This window comes from Hirsutella rhossiliensis (genome assembly GCF_020360975.1).
Source record: "Hirsutella rhossiliensis strain HR02 chromosome Unknown scaffold00003, whole genome shotgun sequence".
In the NCBI taxonomy this organism is placed as follows: domain Eukaryota; kingdom Fungi; phylum Ascomycota; class Sordariomycetes; order Hypocreales; family Ophiocordycipitaceae; genus Hirsutella; species Hirsutella rhossiliensis.
In genome coordinates, this window is record NW_025408669.1 from 3,030,203 (window position 1) to 3,054,254 (window position 24,052).

The 24,052-nt window shown below is 60.0% G+C and overlaps 7 protein-coding genes across 7 annotated transcripts; 4 read left to right on the forward strand and 3 right to left on the reverse strand.

The window, feature by feature from the left end:
- Positions 1 to 867: 867 nt before the first annotated feature.
- Positions 868 to 2,295, reverse strand: HRG_03356 (uncharacterized protein; the record flags this gene model as incomplete). The annotated part of the gene is made up of 4 exons (XM_044861827.1): positions 868 to 1,473; positions 1,610 to 1,763; positions 1,833 to 1,986; positions 2,079 to 2,295. The coding sequence occupies 4 exons, from the start codon at positions 2,293 to 2,295 to the stop codon at positions 868 to 870; spliced, it is 1,131 nt and encodes a 376-aa protein (XP_044722853.1).
- Positions 2,296 to 3,361: 1,066 nt separating this feature from the next.
- On the forward strand, positions 3,362 to 3,766 carry HRG_03357 (uncharacterized protein; the record flags this gene model as incomplete). Its single annotated transcript, XM_044861828.1, has 1 exon — positions 3,362 to 3,766. The coding sequence occupies one exon, from the start codon at positions 3,362 to 3,364 to the stop codon at positions 3,764 to 3,766; it is 405 nt and encodes a 134-aa protein (XP_044722854.1).
- Positions 3,767 to 4,053: 287 nt separating this feature from the next.
- Positions 4,054 to 9,958, forward strand: HRG_03358 (PIF1-like helicase domain-containing protein; the record flags this gene model as incomplete). Its single annotated transcript, XM_044861829.1, has 8 exons — positions 4,054 to 5,390; positions 5,441 to 6,088; positions 6,178 to 6,280; positions 6,367 to 6,777; positions 6,849 to 7,459; positions 7,532 to 8,054; positions 8,113 to 8,259; positions 8,315 to 9,958. The coding sequence occupies 8 exons, from the start codon at positions 4,054 to 4,056 to the stop codon at positions 9,956 to 9,958; spliced, it is 5,424 nt and encodes a 1,807-aa protein (XP_044722855.1).
- A 1,055-nt stretch (positions 9,959 to 11,013) lies between these two features.
- HRG_03359 (RNase H domain-containing protein) lies at positions 11,014 to 11,872 on the forward strand (the record flags this gene model as incomplete). The annotated part of the gene is made up of 2 exons (XM_044861830.1): positions 11,014 to 11,163; positions 11,318 to 11,872. The coding sequence occupies 2 exons, from the start codon at positions 11,014 to 11,016 to the stop codon at positions 11,870 to 11,872; spliced, it is 705 nt and encodes a 234-aa protein (XP_044722856.1).
- A 303-nt stretch (positions 11,873 to 12,175) lies between these two features.
- Positions 12,176 to 13,129, reverse strand: HRG_03360 (plasmid pRiA4b ORF-3-like protein; the record flags this gene model as incomplete). The annotated part of the gene is made up of 3 exons (XM_044861831.1): positions 12,176 to 12,252; positions 12,418 to 12,753; positions 12,808 to 13,129. 3 exons carry the CDS (start codon positions 13,127 to 13,129, stop codon positions 12,176 to 12,178), a joined length of 735 nt encoding a protein of 244 aa, XP_044722857.1.
- Positions 13,130 to 14,646: 1,517 nt separating this feature from the next.
- HRG_03361 (uncharacterized protein) lies at positions 14,647 to 15,592 on the forward strand (the record flags this gene model as incomplete). The annotated part of the gene is made up of 2 exons (XM_044861832.1): positions 14,647 to 14,887; positions 14,952 to 15,592. The coding sequence occupies 2 exons, from the start codon at positions 14,647 to 14,649 to the stop codon at positions 15,590 to 15,592; spliced, it is 882 nt and encodes a 293-aa protein (XP_044722858.1).
- A 5,289-nt stretch (positions 15,593 to 20,881) lies between these two features.
- HRG_03362 (sugar transporter domain-containing protein) lies at positions 20,882 to 22,829 on the reverse strand (the record flags this gene model as incomplete). Its single annotated transcript, XM_044861833.1, has 10 exons — positions 20,882 to 20,966; positions 21,031 to 21,075; positions 21,126 to 21,132; positions 21,197 to 21,301; positions 21,362 to 21,445; positions 21,496 to 21,768; positions 21,827 to 22,211; positions 22,268 to 22,303; positions 22,361 to 22,746; positions 22,814 to 22,829. The coding sequence occupies 10 exons, from the start codon at positions 22,827 to 22,829 to the stop codon at positions 20,882 to 20,884; spliced, it is 1,422 nt and encodes a 473-aa protein (XP_044722859.1).
- Between the last annotated feature and the right edge of the window lie 1,223 nt (positions 22,830 to 24,052).

Here is a 24,052-nt window from a genome sequence, read left to right on the forward strand (position 1 = left end):
GCTGCGAGAGTTGCGGCGAAGTCGCAAAGGAGATTCTACAGAGCCCGATATCGTACCTACATGCAGAGAGGCCGTTTGTGCTCGTGGTCGTGTCGTCATTCTGCGGTCAAGAAGGATGCGAAATAAGGGCGAGGCAGGAAATGCAGGACACGATGGCAGAGGCGGGGCAGGCGGACGGAAGCATGGGCGCAAAGCAAATGCAAGGGCAGGATGCACAGAGCACAGAGGGGAAGGTCTGCCGGGTTTGTGGAGAGATGGCGGGGGCGAGGAGGTGCAGCCGATGCCTGGCGGTCGCGTATTGCAGCAGGCAACACCAAAAGGAGGACTGGAAGGTACACAAGAAGGGATGCAAGCCAAAGGCAAGCTAGGGAGCTAGTGAGGGGAAGCAAGCAACGCCGTCGAGGCGGCCTTAAGGCCAGCCTCACACGCCGCAACGGCCTTTGTAGAACCAACCGCCGATTTCGGCGACCCTCGTCCCTATGACTTGCACAACTAAGGAACGGAATGTAAGATAACAAAGACGCCCCTTTGCGAGGCGCAACTACAGGGCCCCCGTCGCCGCTAAACGCAACTGAGAGGTGCGGCGGCAAGCTGGCAAGGGGAGAGAAGGGAATGGGAAGGAAGGGAAAGAGAAGGGGCGAGGCGCAACGCATGGGACATTAACGAGGTCACGGAGAACGTCTAGAGGCAGGCAGTGTTGTAAGAAACGGGTTCGCAAGCCAAAACTGACCTTTAATAAAGGGAGAAACGTGGCAATGCGTAGAGTAATAGTAATTTCGCAGCGACAAGCTGTGTTAGGAATAGTATCCCGTTCCATTTTAGTAAAGGCAGGAGGCGTAAGAGAGCGATTGGTTTATAGTAGGCAGCTTATTTCTGCATGCGATAGCGGAGAGGGCGAGCGGGCGGGTCGGAGGTGCTCGCGACGATAGAGTCGAGAAGGGAAGGCGGGGGGGCCGGAGCGGGAGCGGGCGGGATGCCGTCCAGTCGAGACGAAGAAGCGGCTGGCGGGGGACAGGAGGAGGGGGCGGCGGGACCGACGGTGTCCGAAGACGAAGAAGGCGGCGAATGCTGCAGCTGTAGTAAGCGCGCCCTCTTCATGGGCGTATCGGCAAGGGCCGGGTGGGAGCGCTTAGGCGGCGGCGTGACGGGGTCGGGGGCGGTCGGGGCCGAGGCCGAGGAAGGGGGCCCCGACGTGGCCGAGGCCGGCGCGGCAACGGAGTACAAGGCGGCGCGGACGGAATCGAAGGTAGAGGAGGCGGATGGGGTCTGGCGCCTAAGGGGCGTAGCGAGGGGGGAAGCCGAGGCGGCGGCGGCGGCCGAGGGCCTATCGACAAAGGTCCAGCTGTCCGGGACGATGATAAAGACGTAATCGCGCTCCGAGCCCGGGGGGGAGAGCATAACGCGGTGGTCGAGAAGGCCGACGACCTTTCCGGTGCAGGTAAAGGGGACGCCGGGCAGGAAGGAAGAGTTAGGCTTTTCAGCGATTTTCTTGCATAGCACGGCCCAAGGGTTAACGTAGACGGAAAGATAACAAAGACCTCGAAGGGGTGGTAGCCCTTATATGGAATCCTGTCCGGCAGGCCAGGGCGATGTAGGTCGTGAGCCGGACGAAGCCGCAGCAGCGGAGCTGGTCGGGCCCGAGATTGGGCAGGAAATCTCGACGCAGGAGGTCGAGGCCGGGCCCGGCTACGACGCCATGGAAGGAGACAACGGGAGGCGTAGACGGGAACTGGCCGCTAGAGGCCAAGGAGCGCGGCAGGACGCTAGGGGGCAAAGTCAGCGGGGCGGTGGGTGAGGAGGCGCATTAAAATGAAAAGGGGAGGGGGGCCCACGGCTGGTAACCTTGGTCGCGGACGATAAGGGCGGGCACGGGGTAGAGAATAGTATCGTCCGGGCCGGCCTCGAGCCCGTCGCGGCGCTCCACCTCCCAGGAGAGGGCGTAGGGGTGAACGCGGCCGCTCATAAAGAACCACTGCTCGGACCAGTCTGTATCGACGACTGGCTGGCCGTAGATGGAGAGGTTTAGGCTAAAGAGAGAGGGTCCTAGATCGTCGCCCTCGGCCCGGAGGGTTGCATACCCGACTCTAGCAGCCACGAGGGCACCGGCAGGAGGACTCGGGCGATGGCTTCGGCGTTAAGGCCTCTGATGCGGTGCTCGTCCTGGTGGGCAAACCTCGCGGGGCAGTCAGGCTGGGCGAAGAACATCATGGACATGTCGCCGCCCGCGCCCTTGCTAGTGACAAGGGGCTTGCGGAGGTGCGGGGCAGAGCTGTCCGCCGACGGAGACGAAGACATGGCGAGGCCGTGTAGTGGACGAGCAACGTTGCCGGAGCGAAGCTAGAAGCGGCGAGGAATAGGGGCAGGAGTGCTCCCTACCAATATGCCGTCTTAAGAGTTTAGTGTAGTAGGGAAGGGCTGGTGGCCGTGGTGTATAAGAGAAGTCAAAGGATGCTAAACGAAGACGCAACGTAGCGTTAGCGGTAGGCTAAGATAAGGAGCCTATATAAAGGAGGTCTATAAGATGTGTATACAGAAAAATGCGACAAGAGGAGAAGAGGAAACCTCGAAAGGCGGTCTAGTAAGACGTAGAGGTTTTAAGACAAGCAGGACGCGCGAAGCTATGTTCGAGGAGAAGGAGGCAGGCTTATTCGCAACACGTGTAAGACATGGGTTCAAAATTCAGCAGGCGAGCGTCTAGGGACGTACTGAGGCTTTGACCGACAAGACCTAGATGACTAGACGGAAAAGTGTACCATGCAAAGCACAGGCAAGAGGAAGCTGTCTTGGCGACCTACATGTAAGGACCGGCCGAGGCCGTATAGCCCGCCGCTGGGGGCGGCGGGCAATAGCGGGCGGGCTCGATAGAAAGGCGGCGCCGGTATAATGTAAAGAGCAGCGGCACGCCTGTAGACGTACTAGAGAGCTACGAGTAAGATATATAGACTTTCCTAGAGGATCCTGTACGCACAGGAGGGGTGCCAGTCAGCAAGACAAGTGCAGGATGAATGGCCGAGGCAAGGACTTATACGCCGTTATTACACTTACGAGGATTTACGCCGGGAGCCCAGTAGCACCGCAAGTAGGCGGGGCCAAAGAGGGCAGCGCAAGCGAGGAAGACAAGAGGTCCGCGGGGCCTCGGTAGACCGGTGTCGCGATGAAGCCAGCTAACGGGAGGGTCCAGTCCGGAGCGGGTGACAGGGCAAGCCCGGCGCCAGAAGCCCGAGCAGCGCCGTACACAGGACCAGAGATCCGGCCGATCACAGCAGCGCCGGCACTCGGTCGCGGCGCCTCTCGGAGAGCAAGAAGAGGCGTCAAGGGAGGCGCTTGAGGCGAGGGCGGGAAGACCGCCAGGACTAGGGAAATGGAGGATCAGCGCAGGCCGAGTCGCGCCGCGGGATATCCAGCCTCAGCCGACACCGAGTGCGGCGGCAACGGCTGCCGCCTACACCGAGGGCGGCGGGGCACTGGCTGCCGCTGGGCGGGCCCAGCGCCGTCCGGGCCTCAGGAAAGGCCAGCGCGCACCGAGAGAAATCCGGTCTCTGCCGACGGCGGAGACCGCCGGGCCCTCGCCGCCGCAGACGAGAAGTTCGGACGCTCCACGGGACATTCGGCCCCAGCCGACATGGAGGGCCGCCGGTCCTTCACTGCCGTCGAACGGGATAGGTTTGGCTGCAGCCTCGGCCGGAAGCAAGGGGGCTCCGCAGGATACCTGGCCCCAGCCGACATGGAGGGCCGCCGGGCCTTCGCCGCCGTCGAGCGGGACTAGCCCGGCCGTAGTCTCGGCCGGAAGCCAGCACGTGCCGCGAGCCATCCAGTCCCGGCCGGCTAGCAGGGCGAGGCCCCGCCACAACTCCCCGCAGCCGGGCCGCTTGTTAGCGGCAGAGATAGCGCACCGGCAGGTACGGTCGTAGAGCGAGGTGAAGGCGTGTGACGGTGATAGCTAACCGGACGCAGGTAGAGCGGCGATAAGACGCCAGGCGAGACGAGCAGAAGAGGAAACGCCATCTTAGTAGTGGGCAGGCCGGGCGGAAACGCGCCAGGGTGGGTGAAAAGATGCCGAGACGAAGGGAGCTGCAGGCCGAGGACCTGGCCAGCGCGCTGCGGCACCTCGACGAGGAGTTCGAGGCGGGCGAGAGGCTGGCCAAGGAGCAGACGTGGTGCGCGCCGGTGCCGCGCGAGAGGCAGGTGAGGACGGTGCGGAGGTTCTACCGGGCGTTCCACGACGCAGGCACGCTGCCGATCGCGACCTGCACGCTATGCTACCGGAAGCGAGCCAAGGAGGAGCTGAGGGAGACGACGTGGGAGGGGTGGTCGCGGAGCAGCGTTGCGGGGGGCGGGCGGTCCCGGTTCGGATGCCGAAGCTGCTTCCCGGAGGGCAGGCCGGTGCCGGTCTGCGTAGAGTGCGCGCGATGGGCCGGGCGCGAGGGGGCGTCGCCGGCCATGCACCTCCACGGGCGGCTCGGCTGCGAGCACGCGTACCCCGACGAGCTGAAGGACCTCACGCCGCTCGAGGAGAAGCTCATCTCACTCAACTCGTGCTACGGCTTCGTGACGAAGTACAGCATCCCGGGCGGTCAGAGGCAGAGCGTGAGGTACCCGAGGCACGTCAAGGGCCACATTACCGTGTTCCCAAACGACGTGCAGGGCCTAGCCGCTAAGGTGCTGCCGCACCCGCTGCTCCGGGTCATGGACGAGATCCACGTCTCGTGGCAGGGTGCCGAGAGGCCCGGGCCGCGCGACCTATCGGGCCTGCTGTCGGTAAGGCGGTCGGCGGTGGAGAGGGCGCTAGCCTGGCTCAAGGAGAACAATCCGCTCTACGGCGAGGTCGAGATCGACGCGGCGGAGATGGCCAGCTGGGGGGCGCCGCCGCACGGGGTGCCGCCGGTGGTGTGCGAGCGGCTAGAGCGAAGCGAGCCGTCGGCGCGGGAGAGGACGCGGACGGCGCAGGTGGTGCCCCCGTCGGAGCGGGCCATGGACGACGAGGGTGCGGTCGAGATCGAGGAGGTCCTCGCGATGCTGAGGCAGGGGCGGGACCCCGCCGAGGGGAGCCGTGACGTCGGGCTCACGTGCGAAGACGACGACGGGGACGGCGCTAGGCCCGAAGAGGACGGGGACGTAATCAACGAGGTGACGTCTTCCGGCATGTTCCCGTTGGACGGGGCGCCAGAGGTGGCCGATGCTGAGAAGATTCGCTTCGCCCGCGGTGCCGTCGGGCCCGAGGGAGCGCGCGCCGGCCCGAGGACGTGGGTAGGGACTGCGGCCCGAGGGGCGGAGGGCGATGGCGGCGACGTCGAGCCGTACATACAGGTGCGGCGCGGCGAGGATTTCGCCGACTCGGCGGACGCCTCCTTCTTCGCAAAGGCCTTTCCGACCCTGTTCCCCTGGCTTAGGCGGGCCGAGGCTCGCCGACGAGGACGCCACTGGGAGAGCGCGGCCCTAGCGTCGGGAACCAGGGCACGCAGGCGGAGCGGGTCGCGGAGGGCCTTATGTCGACGCGGAACATGAAGCTCCAAGCATGGGCCGACGTCGTGCTGCGGCGCCACGGCGGCCGGTTCGCGACGCACCCTATCTTCGCCTTCCTCGTCTTTAACATGGGCGTACGGTCTAGGAACCGCCAGGCCAGCATGCTAGGCGTCACGAGGAAGAACTTCGCAAGGGTCGAGGGCCTGTTAAAGTCGTTAACGGCGCAGAGGCTCGAGGCGGCGAGGGTCGAGCTCGAGGCCACGGGCAAGACTAGCGACGACGGGGTAAAGGAGCTCCTCCGGTCCCTCTCCGTGTTCGGCTACCGGCAGCCGATGTCGAGGGAGAGCCGGCTTAGTATGCGGAAGAAGATACTCTCCCTCATCATAAGGCACGGGGTGCCGGCCATCTGGTTCACGCTGAACCCGAACGACATTACAAACCTGGTAAAGTTGCGGCTAGCGGCACATCGCGGCCGCGACCCGGACGAGGCCGAGGCCTTCCTACGAGACCTAGGGACCGCGTATAAGCGGACGCGGCTGGCCATATCGGACCCGATGAGCTCGGCCGTCTTCTTCCACCGGGGGATGACGCTCTTCTTCGAGCACTACGTCAACGTCGGGGAGGAGTCGGTGTTCGGGCACGTCGGCGCGTACTACGGGGCGGTCGAGACCAACGAGCGAGGCGCTCTCCACATCCACGGCTCCTCTGGCTAAGGGGCAACGCGGGCCTTGGCGAGGCGCTCGCCGGCCCCGATACGGAGGAGCAGGCGGCGTACCGGGAGCGCATCGTCCGCTACGTAGATAGCGTCTTCTCCGAGGTAAGGCGGCCGCCTTAAGATGATAGCCCCCCCTAAGCCCCCATCCGTAGCAGGCCGAAGGGCCCCGAGCTGACCCGAGGCTATAGGAGCTAGACGCAGAAGGTTACTGCGCCGTGCAGGCGGAGCGGTCGGCCACGGCGGACATATCGTCGCGGCTCGACGACGTCGCGCGCTTCACGGACACCTTCGACGAGGAGGCCAACTTCTGCGCCGGCGCGACGCAGATCCACACGCATAGCGCGACCTGCGTAAAATACTCGCTCGGCGCGAGGGCGCGGAAGGGGGACCTCTGCCGGTTCAAGGCGCCGTGGAGGCTGGTGGAGAGGACGGCGCTGACGGCGGACGGGGTGCTCGAGATCCGGCGGACGCATAGCATGGTGAACCGGTGGAACCGGGCGATGGCAGTAGGACTACGGCACAACCACGACATCTCGTTCATCGCGACGCAGCGCAAGACCATGGCCCTAATCTACTACATTACCAACTATGCGACGAAGGTAGAGGACCCCGTGTGGAAGCGTGTGGCCGCCGCGGCCGAGTTCCTTCCGCGCTAGAGCCGACGGGAGAGGGCAACGGAAGTGGCGCCGACCGCGACGCCGGCCGAGGGGGCGGGGCCGAAGGGGTGGCGACGGCGGCGGACCCCATAGGGGGGAACAAGACGAGAACGTTCCTGCTCAAGGCGGCGAACCGAGTATTTACGGAGCGGCCGCTGTCGCAGGTCGAGGTGATCGCGCACCTCCTAGGGTACCCGGCAGAATTTAGCAGCGGCTCGGCGTGGGCGTACGTGAACGCGAACCAGCTCTACTGGGCCGTCTTCCGCCGGTGGCGGCACCTCCGACGGGCGAGCGGCGCGGAGGCGACGGGCGACGCGCCGGACGAGACGGTCGTCGTCGAGGAGGCCGGGCCGAGGATACCCCTCGTCGAGGCCTACCGGCACAGGGGCGAGCTCCTACGGGGCCTCTGCCTTTATGACTACGCATCGCTCGTAAGGCTAAAGCGAAACGGCCGCGGCGCCGACGGTGGGACGGGCTGGGGCGAGGTACCCTTCGCGGAGAGCTGGGCGTCGGGGAAGGGCTGGGTGCAGGCGCTTAGGCGGCCGGGTAGCGGGGCGACCGTATGCCTCGACGGATACCTCAGCAAGGAGTTTAGCGAGGGAGACGACGAGTCGTGCCACCGAAGGTGCGCACCATAAGACGGGGAGCGCCCAAGGGGAAGGCAGCGCGGCTAGGGGCATCGGCTAACAGCGCCTAGGGCGGTGGTACAGCACCTGGCCCTATTCGTGCCGTGGGAGTCCTTCCTCGGCGAGGAGGCAGGCGACATCAACGACATCTGGGCGCGCGCGCGGGAGTCGCTGGCGCCGAGGGTCGCGCGGCTCGCAGACAACGTGCAGCTCCTCCGGCGGTCGGCCGAGGACGCGAAGCGCGACGCCAAGCAGTGGGCCGCCACGGCCGAGGAGGGCGGTATGACGGCGCCGCAGGCCGGCGACGAAGGCAGGGGGGCGGCCGAGGGGGGCGAGGAGGCGTACCGCGCCGGCGGGGCGGGCGACGCGGCCCGGCTCATCGACGTCGTCCGGAATGCCGCCGGCGCGGGACAAGTCACGGCGCAGTCAACAGAGCTGCTAGCGATGACGCAGCAGCTCTGCCGGTTCCAGCAGTCGGCGCTAGGGTCGGAGGCCGAGCTCGCGGCGACGGTAGTGGCGGAGGAGAGGGCAGGCAGGCGGGTGAACCTACCGGGCTCGGAGCTCTCGGGGGCGGCGCTGCCACGGCAAGAAGAGGTGCGGGCCATCAAGTCGCAGCAGAGGAGCGCGGCGCGGGGCGGAGCGAGCCATCCAGGGCATCCAGGGCGGCGGGGCGGCGGCGGGCGTCGGGGCCGACCGCGGCGCGGCTCTTCGCGGGGTGATGGGGGGCTTCGGCGAGGACGACATGGACGTAACGGCGGCCGACGGCGACGTAGACGCTGGCACGGCGGCGGTGATGCGCGTGCGGCTCGGCCCGTCGAGCTCGTTCGTCGCCGCCGGCAGGAGCTGGCGGGCAGCTAACGCTCAACGAGAAGCAGGCCATCGCTCTCCTAATCGTATGCCGGCAGCTCGACCGAATCCGGCAGGGCGACGACGCAGGCGGCGATGGCGGCGGCCAGCTCTGCCTGTTCATCGGCGGCGAGGGCGGCACCGGCAAGTCGCGCGTCATCGAGGCGCTCGTCGAGCTGCTCGCCCGGAGGGACCTATCGAGCCGGCTGCTGGTTACGGCGACGTCGGGCACGGCGGCAGCACGGATCAACGGCATCACACTACACTCGGCCTGCGGCCTTACGGTCGGCCAGGGCGGCCGGGCGGGAGGGGCGACGAGGGACGTAGACGGCGTACGGCTGCCGGGCCAGGGCGAGCGCTTCGTCGACGGCCGGTCGCGGATGGACTGGCAGGAGAAGGAGGTGCTGGTGATCGACGAGGTCAGCATGCTCGGGGCGCGGACGCTGCACGCCGCCAACGAGCAGCTGTGCAGGCTGCGGGGGTCGGCGCGAGACTTCGGCGGCATCCCGGTGGTGATCTTCTGCGGCGACTTCCACCAGTTCCGGCCGGTGCAGGAGCGGTCGATCCTGCTGCCGAGCGCGGCGGTGGCGTGGGACGAGGACGGGGCGTTCGCGGCCGAGCAGCGGCGGCAGCACGACAAGGCGCACGCGCTGTGGCGGCGGTTCACGACGGTCGTCATGCTGGACGAGCAGATGCGGGCCGCCGGCGACCCGGAGCTGCGGCGGCTGCTCGGGCGCATCCGCCGGGGGGAGCAGGACCGGTCGGACCTAGAGCTGCTCAACTCGAGGTGCCACCGGCCGGGCAGGCGGATCCCGTGGGAGACGGGCCTGACGGTGGTCACGCCGCTCAACCGGAACCGCTGGAACCTCAACCTAGAGGCGGCGCTCGCGTTCCGGGCGCGGCGGCGGACGGCGGCGCGCGTCTTCCTGTCCGAGCACAAGTGGAGGGAGGGCCTGCCGACGGAGGAGGAGGCGGTGTTAATGCTGTGCCAGGGCGACGACAGCGCGACGCCGGTGCCGGCCGTCTTCGTTTTCGTGCCGGGCATGCCGGTCGTCGTGAACCAGAACACGCACCAGGGGCTGAAGCTAGTGAACGGGGCCGGCTACACGGCGGTAGACGTCATCCCCGACCGGGCCTTCCCCGGCCACCGGGTCTCGGCCGAGCTGACGATGCACTTCGGGCCGCCGGCGGGCATCGTGCTGGCTTCGGAGACGACGAGGGACTTCCACTTCGTCGGGATGCCGGCCGGGACGATCCTGCTGACGCCCATCAGCGTCAAGATCACGGCGCAGCGGAAGCGGCCGTGGCAGCGCAACGACGTCAGCCGGAGGGGCCTGCCGTGCGCGGCGGCCTTCGCCTGCACCGACTACAAGGTGCAGGGCGGGACGCTGGAGCGCGTGGCGCTGGAGCTGCGGGGGGCGAGGATGACGACGGTCGAGGGGAGGGCGGTGCCGTCGCCGTGCGACCCGTACAGCCTGTACGTGCAGCTGTCGCGGTGCCCGACGCTCGACGGCATCATGCTCGTATCGGAGGTGCGGGAGCGGGATCTAGTCGGGAACCGGGTGCCCGAGGAGATGACGGCAGCGCAGGCCCGGCTAGAGGAGCTTAGCAGGCAGACGACGCAGGAGGCGGCCGACTGGCTCCGCGGGTAACGCGGGCGGCGTAGGCGTCTCGCTCGCAGCGGAGGAGATCCTGCCCTTAGGACGACTACCCTAGCACACAATCAGGGGGCGGAGAAAGCAAAAATTATGGGAAGGCGCAACGTAGAGAGATAGAAATAAGAGCAACAATCTTAAGGTAGTTAATGGACATCGACGGGTGCGTGTCTAATATAGACAGACCGCAAAGGCGGAGATTTAGACTTCACAGGCCAGCCGGCTCTAGGCTAGCGGGCTTGCCGTAGCTACCGACGTAAAAGGAGCACAGGTCAAGGGCCAGGAGGGGGGCAAAGAGGAAAGGGGCGTATTCCGGGGCGAGCTTGAAAGAAAGGGCCAGGAAAGAAGACGGGCTTCAAGGAAAGAGGGCAAAAAGGGGCGGCGACGAGGGCGGTGAGGTTGTATTTTTAAACAAATCTAAAGAGAGCAAGCCGACGAATTAGAGGACGGCAGCCGACGAATCAGAGGGCGGCATTTAGGGGGGGGGGAATTAATGGCGGGTTTTTTTTTTCTTTCTCCCCGGGGAGGAACCAGAAGAACCTTTTCGTCACTAACGTTCCTCAAGGCATGAAGTCCTTTCGTTCCTCAAGGCAAAGTCCTTTCGTTCCTCAAGGCAAATCAGCCAATCAGAGGCGGAGGATGTGGGGGTGAAGCAGTCTGGGGCCTTTTTTCCCCGCGCGCTAATGAAGTCCTTTCGTTCCTCAAGGCAAGTCCTTTCGTTCCTCAAGGCATCCTCAAGGCACAACAAGGCACAATCAAGCTCGAACTTGACAATTCTCAATCAAGTTTGACTTTTCGTCAAGTCAAGTTCTCAAGTCAAGTTAGGTAGTAGTCATCAATCAATCGAGTTCAAGGAGTGTCAAGTCGTCAAGTACTTGACGCCACATGGCAAAGAGAGGACTACCTAGATCGGGAAGTAATCCGCCAATTACATCGCTTCGAGTCGTGGGATTCGCCCTCAAATATTGTGGGGCCGATCGTGGTTGCTTAGCGCGCATTAGCCGTAAGTGGGCCCGCGCGGGGGCCCCCAAACCGTCCCAACACAAGCGAAAATGAACCCCACTCTTATCACACCAAACAGCCATCAACAACGCGTCAATTCGACGCGTGATAACGTTGCCACACGCGTTCCGGGGGGCCCAAGTCGGTCATTCAGCACTCCAAGCTCCAAAAATTTTGCGCGGGATTTCTGCACCGCGAGTGTCTGTACCAATTACCGGATTAGGCATAGTACATCAAGTACTTGACAAGTTGTCAATCAAGCTCATTGACTGGTCAAGTCAAGTTTCAATCGAGTTGGACATACCTTCAATCAATCAAGTTCGATGGTCGAAATTGAACTCGATTGATTGTTAGCCACACTGGGCTCGCAGGGTAAGAAACAGGGTAAGAAGAAGCCTTTCGTTCCTCAAGGCATTCCTCAAGGCACCTTTCGTCACTCGTTCCTCGTTCCTCAAGGCACTAACGTTCCTCAAGGCAAGGCATCGGGTTGAGCTACGGGTTGAGCTACGAGCCATCCTCGGTGCACTCCGCTTCCGTCACTGGCGAGGTGAGGGCTTCATGACGTTGGTTTTCGCCACTGACGCCGAATATGTGGCTGAAGGCGCCAGCACGTGGGCTCGCGGCTGGGTACGCAATGGATGGAGAACCAGCACGGGCGCCGAAGTGAAGAACAAGGACCTGTGGGAGATGCTTCTTGGAGAGGTTGAGCGGTGGGATTCCTCGGGCTTAAAGATCCAATTCTGGAGGATTCCCCGAACCCTAAATCTGATGGCGGACCATGCGGCGAAGCAAGCTGCGGCAACAGAGGAAGGTCCGGATTGTCAAACGACATTCCGCCCCAGTCGAGGAGGTGTCTCGACCCACATGGGCACCGTTCTTGTGTATATAACTGGGACCTTCGTTCCTTGACTTGGGCAGTGGTCAAGGCCAATAGACTCTCTATAACCGTCATATGCATGGCATCTCTCATTTCCTTTTGACACGGATGAATACTGTGAAATCATGGGTGTGCTCACATAATATCGACCTCGAACCGTATGGGTGGTTAGGTTACAAAGATCAAGCATCTCGGCCCTGTCATGCCATGACTGAGACGGTGGTCTACTGGTCTTGCGCGAAGAGCCTGGAGAATGAAGGCAAAAACCTGCGCGACAGCCGTTCGATGGAGTCTCACATCACCAAAAAGAGCTCGTCGACAATGGTGCGAAGACACTACTTGCTCGATGCTTCAAGAGGAGCCATGCTCGACTGCATGAATCGTTCGAACATCTTCGCCATGGAGGCATTGTCTTGTTTAGGACCTGCTGCGCCTCTTTCGCTCGACGAAGAGATCGATCCGTCACTGAGCCTCGGTAAGGGGTCGAGCCTCATACATAGTTTTTGACAATGCTACGGTTTAGATTGAAAAACTGCAGAAGCTCGATCTTGGAAAGCCGAAGCAGTATCCCCCATACCTTGAAAGCGGTTGAACATGGTGTCCGTCTCGAGGTCCCGGTTGATCTTGTCTCGATCCCATGCATTCACGCGATCCCCTGCCAGCCCTCTTGGATCAGGATTACTGGCCTGCCTCTCGAACCACTGCCGCCGCTCCCTCTGCTCCTTGGTTGGGTTCTGGGCTCGGTATGCCGCTTTGAGATCCTCCCAGCCATTTACACCGCGTGAGTCTTCCGCTACGTAGTGTCCGGAGCCATCAAGGCAGATAAAGTTGGCGGTGGAATCGGCACGTCCCAGGACTGTAAAATAATGCTCCCAGTTGTCACCGAAGTCGTAGGTGTAGACAATCTGGCGATCTGGCTCAGGTCAGGAAAAGGGCGGTCAGGGAGACTTGGCTGATGAACACATACTTTGAAGCTGTGCATCGTCCAATAGCTGGAACAACTTGTACTTGTCGGCTTTCTTCTCTGGTGTGTTGGGGTGACGCCTCGTCGACTCGTGCATGCGATCGATGCCGGAAAACATGGTCTGTTCGACCGGGTCGACAACGCGGAAGAGATACTCCCTCGGCTCGGAAGCCGAAAGTTGATCGCCTGACGGACCTATGGCCATGCGTCTTCTCATGAATTCATTCACGTCGGCGGGCTCACGGTAATCTGGATCCAGGACTGCGAAGTCGAACGAATGGGTGGTCGCCCACCCAAACGCTGTTTGCAGCGCCAGGTGAAGCATGTAGAAGACGGCGTGCGCTGGGCATGACAAGGTGCGCGTTACCGGCGGGTTTGTAATGTGCTCCGGGCCCAGGTGAAACTTGATGATGTAGTTAGGTCGAAAACAGGCCTCCTTGTGAGATGGCCAGGCCGCCGACTGACAGTCGCGCGAGCAGTATGCCGCCGTTCGGCATCTAGAGCACCGCTGGAGGGAATCAGTGTCTAGGGAAGAGGGGGACGACTTTGTGCAGCCGGCGTTGCCGCACTTGTCCATAGATGCCAATTGTGCGAAGCCTTTGGCCCCTGCAGACGACAGAAAGTGGATGTTTGCAAGATCAAGGTGGCCAACAGCAAGGATTAGAAAAGTGTAGGCGAGGAATAGCGGGTCAAGCATCTGAAGTCACGTGACTCGTGAAATCGCCAAGAGTGAGGCGAAGGGCCTAACCCTCATCTTAGTCAGCCTGTTACCTGAAGAGTGTGTGAGGGGGTCGACTCCTGTATGTTGGGTCGGGCCACCCTAATCTCCCTGTGCCGCCGTCAGCCAATAAAAATGATTTCTTTAAGCCGCGTCAGGTACCCGTGCCACGCCCCACTTGCTGGTGCGAGTTTTTCGAGGGCCAATAAAGTGGGGCGTGGCACGGGTAATAGTAGTATTGATTACCGTCTGGGGCAGCCATATAAGGGCAAAAGACGTGCTAGGCTAGAGAAGACTAGATACATAGAATATCCCGAGTACCTGGACTAAGGGCCGGGTGTAGCACCTAACCACTCCATCTAGCAATTCTGAGGCTCGAAGGCCGGTCGGAAATTCGGGGCCCTTCCCCGTCAGCGGTTCCAGGCACGGCAGTGAAAGAGTAATAGTAGTCAGTTTTTGGCCGAGGCCAGGTGACTGAGAGAGACCACGAAGTCATGGGCCGGCCGCAAGCCCCCTGAAGGGCCTACGGGGTAGAAAAAAAAGAAAGGAAGTAGAGAGTGTAGGTATGTTAGTCGGGGGTTTGCCCTGGAGGGCGATTGTCTTCTCCCGCAGGAGTATTCGATCCGGGCCACTTCGTGGTCATGACAGTTGGCGAAGTCCCCGTGCCTACTCCTCGGAGGTCGAGCAGGTCATCAAACGGACGGCACCATGGAAGGCGGCGGGGGAAGACGGTTTGCCCCTGGGGCTACTAAAACGCCTGCGGTAAACCAGTCGCTATCTCTATCCTTGCATTGCTAGAGTAGTTAGGTTCAGTCTTTAAGAAGGAACGTGTTACTTTACGGTAGCGGGAAAGTTTCCACATCTCGCCTCGGTACCTACAAAGGTCGGGGCCCCCCCTTCCTAGATGGAGGTGGCAGAGCAATCTGCACACACCAAGAGTCCATGCACGCATCGGGATGGCTCCGGACAGTCAGGTTCGGACAGTCAGATTGCAGGGATTGTTGCGCTAAGCAAGGGTTAAAAACGATCGCGTCTTGGCTGCAGCCCAAATAGGATAACTGTCAATTGCCCCTTGCCAGGTGCGCGTCGCCGTAAGAATCGCGCCCTTCAATTCATCAAGCTCGATGGAGATCGCGGCGACGCGAAAGCAAACCCAAATGGAGATCCAGTACCGCGACACCCTCCTTGGCGACATCCGCTCCGCCTTCGACAAAGCTGTGGAAGCCCTGCCGCATGAGCATCTTCGCGCCCCGTTACTGGTGACGAGGCGAACGACCCTGAGGAGCCCTTCGCTGGTTCCAAGACTATGCCTTCACCCAGGGTTTCGCTCTCGTCACTACCAGCAAGGCACGCGACCGCCTCCGAGTGAGCTGCATCCATCATGGAAGAGGCACGCGAAACACGCGAAAGCTATCGGATACGGTCACAGAGGGAGGGGACCGAAAGAAGGAGCTCACCTACGTCAAGGCAAAGGACTGTCCCTACAGTCTTTATGTCTCCTACAAAACTATCCGGAGCGGAGGGGTAGAGGAGCGAAAGGGCTGGGTGGTCGGTTTCACCTACGCATGCCATACGCACCCGCCACTTCAAAATCCCTTCCATTACGCCTGCCATAGATCCCGTATCCCAGAGCGGGCCGCAGCAGTCGATCTGGCCCTCGCGCATCGGACTGCCGGCCTGTCGGCGACTGAATTAACCCGGATTCTCGACCAACACGGCTTAGGCAATTGTCTTTCCGCAAAGGAGTTCTACAACCTGAGTCGGTCTGAAGGAAGACGCAGCAGTCAAGAAGCGCTTGACCTCTTGCTTACTTGTTTGGAGTTCGAAGACTTCCGCGTTCGTTGCTTCTTCAAGTACCTTCTCGACGACCAAGGACGACGGACAGCGCGGGTACTCGAGCACCTGTTCTTCTGTTCTTCCGAGCAGATCCGCCTGGGTAGAAGATTCGTCAGCGGATTCCTCATGCAAACCGATGCGACGTTCAACACCAATTGCCTCCACCTGCCTTTATCTGTCATAGTGGGAATCACAAACACAGGCAAGAAATTCCTCTGGCTTTCGCCTTTATAACATCTGAATCAGCTGAAGCCTTCGAATTTGTGAATGCCCAATTGGCGGAACTGGTCTGGTACGATTGCCCACCACCTCAAGTCGTTCTCGGGGATCAAACCAAGGCAATTGATATGCGGGCCGAACCACTTTACTACGGGGGCCGTCTTCCGGGGGCCGTGTGGCTGACCCTCCAAATCGGGTAGTTGAACATTCCGTTGTCTGTCTTCAGCCACGCAATAATTTCTCGGGCAGGGATGCTATAACGCTCTTGTATTCTATCTGGAGTTTTATGGCATTGCGTTTTGCAAGAATAAACTAATAATATGATGACGGGCCTGCCGGGAAGAGTTCAAGAGGTCCCTGGTAATCGCGCCCACCTGCAAATAGATCCGGGGTCAGATCCGGACGACACGCGGAGGGCCAGGCCCTATGGACAGGCTATTTTCACGGTCCAGAACACTCTGTATTTTCGCTACCCAAATTACATTCGCACATGGATACAATCGCCGCGGCTTTCCTTGCTACCAGAATTTGATAGGACTGAAGGCGCTGCAGTGACAGGCCGCGTACGGGAACTTTGCCGTCTCCGCTTCGGCTGAGCTTCCTGCCTCTCTTCATCAGAGATGGTCTCCCATTCTGACCGTCGCCTCCGTACGCTAGGTTGCCTCCTGCGGCCAGCTTGTCGCACGCCTGTCTGCTTGCCCGGCCCAAGGATAGCTGACTTGCGGGCGGGCTTTCTGCCTGGCCCAGCCTTGCCCACTGCTGCTCGACTACGGCTGGACGGCCGAATTTTCATGCTCTCAGGGACAGGCTGTGTCGCATTCTTCGGTCGGCCTCGGAGACATGCTGCGATCTTAGGGTCGAGAATTCGGCGGTAGGGATTGTGCGAGGTTGGCTCCCTAAGGTGCCAACGAGGGTGAACGTCCCATTTCGTCAAGGGTATGCCCGCTTCTAATTTGTTGTAGATTGTATGGCAGCAAGGAATCCCTAGCTGCCACGAGACGGAACAATCCTCGTTGCAATCCCCGATCGGCTCTGGCCAAGGACGTGACCTGCTTGGTATCGATCTCAAAGCTTGCCGATGCTCTTTGGCAATGAGCTTGAGCCCCGGCTCAGACATCACTGTGCGAAGCTCTCCTAGATACCCGAGCCGGGACCGGAGTATGTGCGGAGGTCAAAACCTCATCCTGCGAGCAGTTATCGATGAAGTCTCGTTCTTGGTCGCCTAGCATGGCCTCGATTGCCTCCACAAGCGAGTACAAATGGCTCATCCCATTGAGCAGGTAACTCTTGACATTATTGTTGCTGGCCTCGGTGCCAGAGGTCACACGAACCCCGAAATTGCGGTACTTCTTGATGAAGCATTGTGCCCATTGCGCTCGTATGGGCAAGTATGTCTTGTAAAGGTACATAAGGATGGCCTGCTGGTCGTTAAACTCGCCACATAGACGCACCCAAGCCTTTTCATGCTCTTCTTTTGTCTCTGCAAATGCCACGAACTTCCACAGTTCGAGGACACCACGGTAGTTGTGGGGCACAGGCGCAGTAACGTTGCTATGGTTCAGTGAGCTCTCTTGTCTCTCTAGGGCGAGCACAGCTTCCATATCCCCCGAAGACAGCCTTGCGTTCGGGTTACCATCTCCGTCGCTTTCTGGATCTTCATTTCTGCTCTTCCATTTCCGTTTGGCATTAAGGAGAACATTTGCGTTGATATGTTGAACACATATTGTTGCTGACTCTCGGGGATACTGGCTTTCTAGTGCTGCCTTCATCTGTTGGTCGTAGTCGGTAACAACAACATTGGGTAGCGGGATCATATGCCTGTCATTTAGTTCTCTAACCGCCTCCGCGAGGAATTGGAACCCTTCGCGTCTCTCGTTATCGATCAAACCGAATGCGGCGTTGTAGACAGATTTCAGGCAAGTCTGCCCCGTGACCTGGAAGAGCGGTAGTTTGAAGCGGTTTGTATTGTATGTGTTGTCGAAGCTCAATGTCCCCGGAAAGCGCTTCCACATTCGGAGACAATATGGGAATGTCCATAGCAGACCAACAAGGCGATCAGGCTCCGTCGCCGACCACTTGACGATATATGGGATGCCCCTCTCGTCAAACAACTTAATCAAGGCGGCTGTCGGACCTAATCCGCCTAGCTTTTCGCGACGCAAGAGTGCCCGAGCGTTATATATGTCCCGTCTTGTGTAGTGCGTTCCGCGATGCTTTTCTTGAACGATGCCACGGACATCGCGCGCCCTGATCCCGACTCGTCGGCTCGTCGCTTCAACTGTTGCCTTGACAGAGTCAGTAAGTCTTCGATGGACTGGATGTGCCGAGAGACTCATAGAACGGTCGTGGTTGTGTTGGCTGTGCTGAAGGTCGGCAAACGCCCGCAGAGTCCACATGTAGTCATTTCGTTCCAGGGCCTCCGCAATGACCTTCCACTTACATCCACACTTGCGCGATCGTCTTTGGCGGAGACCTGCGCCTCTTGGCATACGAGGCTCGCCGTACCGGTCGCACTGAAACACATATCTCGTCTTCCTGGCTTGGTTGCCGGAGCCATTGCGTCTGATAACACCAAATTCATTCTCCTTCGCGAATTCGTTGACATGGAATTGAAGAGCATCGACCGATACCGCGGCAGGGCCAGGGATTGGCGGGTTGGGGATAGGAATCGAGGCATCTCGACTGGTAGACGCTGTATCTGACAGGCCGTCCCAGTCCTCGTACTCGTAATCCTCTTGTTCCTGGCTTGGCGGCGGCGAGGGTGACGTTGGTAAGACCGGCGGTGATGATGAGTCTAGGGCTCCTGGAGCAACTCGGAGCGCAGCAGGTGCCGGGCAATGCTGAGCCAATTCGCGAGCTAGTAAATTGTCGAACTTGGCTTGCTCTTGGGCAAAATCTAGGGCAGACCGAAAACGGACCGTGCTTCTCGTACGTTGCTCGGTATCCCCTGAAGTTGCTTGTTCCCGAAGGCGCTCTCTCTCTCAAGTCTGTCGGGGCCCCGGAACCACAGGGGTGAATAACCGCTGCATGCCACCGCCGCGGAAGCAGTCGTCCAGAAAGATTCGCGACTGCCGCAATTCCCAATAGGGCTCATCGACTCCGCGATTACCATGCGGTTTAGGAAGGCTGCTGAAATAGCTCTCCGGCCATGTCGCAAATAGGTTGTATAGGGCGTTGTCGTCGCCATGGCCGTAGTGAAGCTCGGGGTCAAACAAAGGTGGGGTGAGGGTGCCGCGATTGTCATGTCGCTGCTACTATGGTCGCTGAAACGAGCTGCCTGCTAGAGAAGAGTCTTTACTGTACTGGCGACGGTAAATTTAATGACCACGATACAAACGGCGATGCCGTTAGAATGCCGCCGTGTTTTAGCCATTCATATATTACAGATGGCTGGGAGAAGACACAGGAACGACAACCAGCCATCTGTTGGAAGGGGCAAGACGCATGGCAGTGACAATGGAATGCTCAACTACCCGATTTGGAGGGTCAGCCACACGGCCCCCGGAAGACGGCCCCCGTAGTAAAGTGGTTCGGCCCGCATATCAATTGCCCAAACCAAAGGGCTCGCTGCCGCGATGGCGGCGTCCCAAGCGAGAGCTGATCCTCAGGGTGAAGATGGGCAAATATTGCAGCTCTGTGAATGGCATGCCGCAGAGAACTTCAAGAAGCGATTGTTAGACTCGGGCAAATATACGAAGAAACGAAGGAAGAGCTCCTTCGGTTCGTTTGGGATTACATACAAGCTCCCGACGAGGCGCGACTTGAAGAACGGCGAGGCGAGCTGCTCGCAGAAATTCGGGAGCCGGAACGCCTTTATCCCAAGAATAATTGGCAACCGAAAGAGCGCCAATTTGTCCGAGCACACACACGACAGTACCCGAACCTCGGATGTAACAGCACACAGAGAAACGAAAGCTACCATGTCGTGGTCAAACAGTCTCTCAACAGGCAGCTTCCCTGCAGGCATCTTGTCAAAACTGGCCGAAAGCTTGAAGAAATTGACTCAAAAAATCACCGAAGACGAGGATCGGAGCAGGGCGGACGTCCCAAGGCTGTTGGACCGAGCTGCTTTTCGCCTTCTTATCGGGAAGGTTCCACACTATGTCCTGAGCAAACTAGCTCCGGAGTGGGAGGCAGCAAAGGCCCTAAGGTGGGGGCAAAACACCGAGATCGAGAAGGAGCGCGAGGCATTGGGCGCTCTGAACGAGCCCGGATGTCCTTCTGCGTGTGAGTTTCCACTCAGATATGGCCTGCCCTGTCGACACTGGCTGTACGAGGCTGTTGTTAGGTCCTGCGCTATCCCACTCAATCTTCTTCATCCACGCTGGTTGATCGACGGTCCTGACGTGGTACGCGGCTGGACCATGTCTTATGAAAAGCAGGCAGCTCCTGAAGAAGCAGAAAACCCAGGGGACCGTTACCAAGATGGCGGTAGGAACATGGTTCTTCAATCGGGATTAGAGGTCGTTCAAGTACAGGGGAGCCTCGGCGGACAGCAGGCAGAGGAGTTCTCGAGACTCTTCCGCTTACAGAATGACCGTCTAATAGCAGGTTTCTGGGCGCAGGTACAGTCAAGAGCTCTCCTACCCCGGAATTGCCTGAAGCACTGCATCAGCCTGGCTTGAAGAGGTTCAAATCCCACGGTGGCACGAAAAGACGATTCATGACCGGCTGTGAGGCCGCAGAGCATGCTGCCGCTCGAGCGGACCGCGCCACTTCGGATTTGCCGAAGGGAGTTGGCCAGCTTCCTGACCATTCGACGACTCCGTCCTCTCCTTTGGCAACTTCGCCACAACCTCTTCAGGAAACGGGACGTCGAAAACGGAGTACGAAGGCTATAGAGAAGGCGGCAGCTGCTACTGGGAAGTCTTCAGATAGAGTGGGAAGGGGTGAGAAACCGGATATGCCTAAGCCGCAGTGCAAGAAGCGGAAGGCTTCCAAGGAGGACGAAACGCAGTTGGAACTGCAGCAGCGGCCTATCCAGGATTGTATACTAGTGGATTTCCCTTCAGACTGAAAAATGGCACTTCTTTCCCGTTCGGGCTGTAGCCAAGGCGCGATGGCTTTGGATCCTTGCTTAGCGCAACAATCCCTGCAATCTGACTGTCCGAACCTGACTGTCCGGAGCCATCCCGATGCACGCATCCATATAACTGTGACATCCTTACGGTCTGAGCTTGACCAGACCCGACACTTCAGGCGGATTAATCCATTGGTGGAGGCGCCAAGCCTTGCCAACGTTTAGTGCCAATTGCATCGATCTCCTCCCACGCCCTCGCATCCGTCGACACTCTTGCCTCAGGCTCAGGTATAGGACCGGTGCTGGTCAGTCGACCCAACCTGTTCGAGATACGCCTCCTTCTTTCTGTTGATGACTGGAGCCGCTGCCCTGCACTCCTCGAGCACGTCCTGCATGCTGCGCCGCTGCACAAGCGCTTGCCACACCGTCTTACAGGTGCTCTGCATGAAAAGGCGGTCCATGTCTTCGAGGGTAAGGCCTGCGAGTTGGTCAGCGTCGTTCACCGCGGCAACTCCTCGCTGTACGTGCCCTTGGTCTCGGGGATGAAGAAGAGCGCCCAGAAGCCCATGGCAACCATGAGTGCGCCGAAGAACATGTACGTCCGTAACCCAGCGAGGTGATCATGTATGGCGTGGTGCGGGAGATGAGGAAGCTCCAGAACCACTGGTCGGCCGTCGTAATGGCTGTGCAGAGCATCCTGACGTCTGCAAGGGTTAGTCACTAGGCCCCCGATGGCAGTCTCAGGAGCATTAGAGCTTGCTTACCGATGGGAAAGATTTCAGAACAGTACACCCAGGTGATGCCCTGCCACGTTGCGCAGTAGATGAGGCCATAGAGATACACGCACACTGCTTCGTCAGCGCAGATCACACAGACGTGAGTATTTCGGGCGGCCTACCCATGGCTAGGTAACCCCATCCGTCCCTGTTGATGTCCCCTTGGACTGCTGCCGCGGCAGGGTCGGCCATCATGACGTATCCGCCAATGTACCACATGGGGACGGAGCCGATAAAGGCCCCCCAGATGAGGCCGTTTCTGCGGCCGACCTTTTCCACGAGCCACACTGAGAATACAAACATGCCAAGCGTCTTGGCGATGCCGTAGAAGCCTGTAGCGAAGAGCTTGGTGGTGGTCCCCGTGAGGCCAAGTGTCTCGAAGATGCGAGGTGAATCTGCCAAGTCAGCCTAGCGTACAGTAACAGCCAACACAGACGGTGATCGGGAGCGTACAGTAGGTGATAATGTTGACGCCGGTGAGGTTCTGGCATGCCATGAGCAACATGCCGATGGATATGCGGTTGCGCACCCCCTTTTGGAAGGGGCGCTTGAACATCTCGCGGAATGTCATGCGGTTCGCCGTGCGCTCCTCGACCTGCTGGCGGATCTCGGAGAGCTCGTCTCGGATGTATTGGTGGTCGGCGGGCAGGGCGCGGAGGTTGACGAGCACTTTCTCTGCCTCTTCCCAACGGTCGTGGCTCGCCAGCCATCGCGGCGATTCGGGGCATTTCAGCATGCCCAGGCAAAGGAGGGCACCGGGGACGAGCTGCATGCCAAGGGGAACGATCCACTGGGCGGCCTTGGACGAGGAGATGGTTCGGTCACAGGCGTAGTTGATCTTTGTCGAATCAGAATCACCACTGCTGCTCTGTGCTTTGCTTTCCTGCATCTTACCCAGAATCCCAGCATGCCACCTCCCTGAGACGCAATCTGTCGGCCTAGGTATCAGTATCCGAGTATGCCGGGTCTGGCACACGTCAGTCCTACCTCGAAGACGCCAATCAGCCTGCCACGGATTGATGGAGGCGCCGTCTCCGCAATATATACGGGCGCAATCAGCGACGATGCCCCGATGCCAAGACCGGCAACGGCACGTCCGACAATGAGCATGGCGAGCAGGCCGTGTGCCGCTGTCATGAGCACACCGCCGGCGATGAAGACGGTCGCGGCGACAAAGATGGCATTTCTTCGACCAATTTTCTCGGCGAGTGGGAAGGTCAGCAGCGAGCCGAAGAAGCACCCGGCTTGGAACGTGGACACGATGTTGCCTTGCAGAGTGTCGCGATACGTGCCCGACGCTGAGAGGAGACCAAAGTCGCGGCGGAACGAGTCTAGAACCATCGTGCCCCCGATAACAGACGTGTCGTAGCCCACTAATGGTTTGTACGCGCGAAATGGTTAGCAACACTCTTCAGGCGCGCGAAGTCTTAGGCGAATTACTGGTGATGGCAGACATGGAGGCAACGATGGCCACCAAGTGGATGCGCCAGTTGCGCACACTCTGGGGTCGTTGGTCCCGTCGGCGTGGAGGTCGAAGCCCATGCTCGCCTGATACCTTATGGGCTTGCGAGTCGAAGTGGAGAGGTACTAATCTGAGACCTGCTACAGAAACAGAGTCTGTGGGCGAGTCAGTGGGCAAGTCTCGGTGGCGATGGATGACAGGTAGTGCAACCTCGTGGAGATGTAAAGTGGTGTATGCCTCTGAGTCGGTGTCGGGTCGGCAGAAGGAGGCGTTGACGACGTTCTTCTGGTCGTTGTGCAATCCGCTGGTGTGGGTAAGATGGACGGGCAAGCTCAAGACCCGGCGACCTTGGACGACAACCACGTCACGGCACACTCTGATAATCCTTCACGTCGACTCACTCTACGTTTGCGGTACATCCGAAGAACGACCTGAACCCACTTTGCTTCGTAAAGGCCACCCAATTCGTCGTCCCGTCGCACCTCCCCGCGTGGCTTCAACGCGGGGAAGTGGAGAAGCCCGGAGGGGGTTGGCGATCGTCTCCCGCGGTCGCGCCGACTTTCGACCCATTATCCTCCAGTTAGATCTTTTTTCTGTAGCAATGGCTGGGCTCACACTGCTGCTGGCTGCCCTACTGCTTCTGCCCATGGCGTTTGCCGTTGAAACTGGCGTGCGTCTGCTCAGCAACTATTTGGCTGCGCGCACCATCGGCGTACCGCTGCGCGTCGTTCCTATAAGCCCTCTAAACCCGTTTTGGGTCCTTTTCGACAGACGCGTCGTCTCCTTCTTGCGCCGTCTGCCATTTGGCGATAGCAGCTTCACCAGATATAATTGGTGAGGATGGGAGGTTGAAGACCGATATCGCTCTCACCATGAGATGGGCGATGTTTGGTTCCTCGTCACGCCGCTCAAGAATTGGGTCTACGTCAATGACCTGGACACGCTCATGTCCATCTTCAAGCGCTCAGCCGACTTTCCCCGACCAGTCTTCGTCAACGGTATGTTGTCAGACAGCTTGCTGCTCATTCTGGTGCTTCGGACCTAGGGATACGAGCCCCGTGTCGTCTGTACCGCAGTCATTTGCATCCCGTCCACATCCCACCCCAGAAAGTCATGAGGCTACGCCTGCCACGTCCGAGGCCAGAGCAGACGAGACAGATGCTTCACAATGCGAATTTGACATTGATTGGGAGAACATCTGGCACGGCGGCAAACGA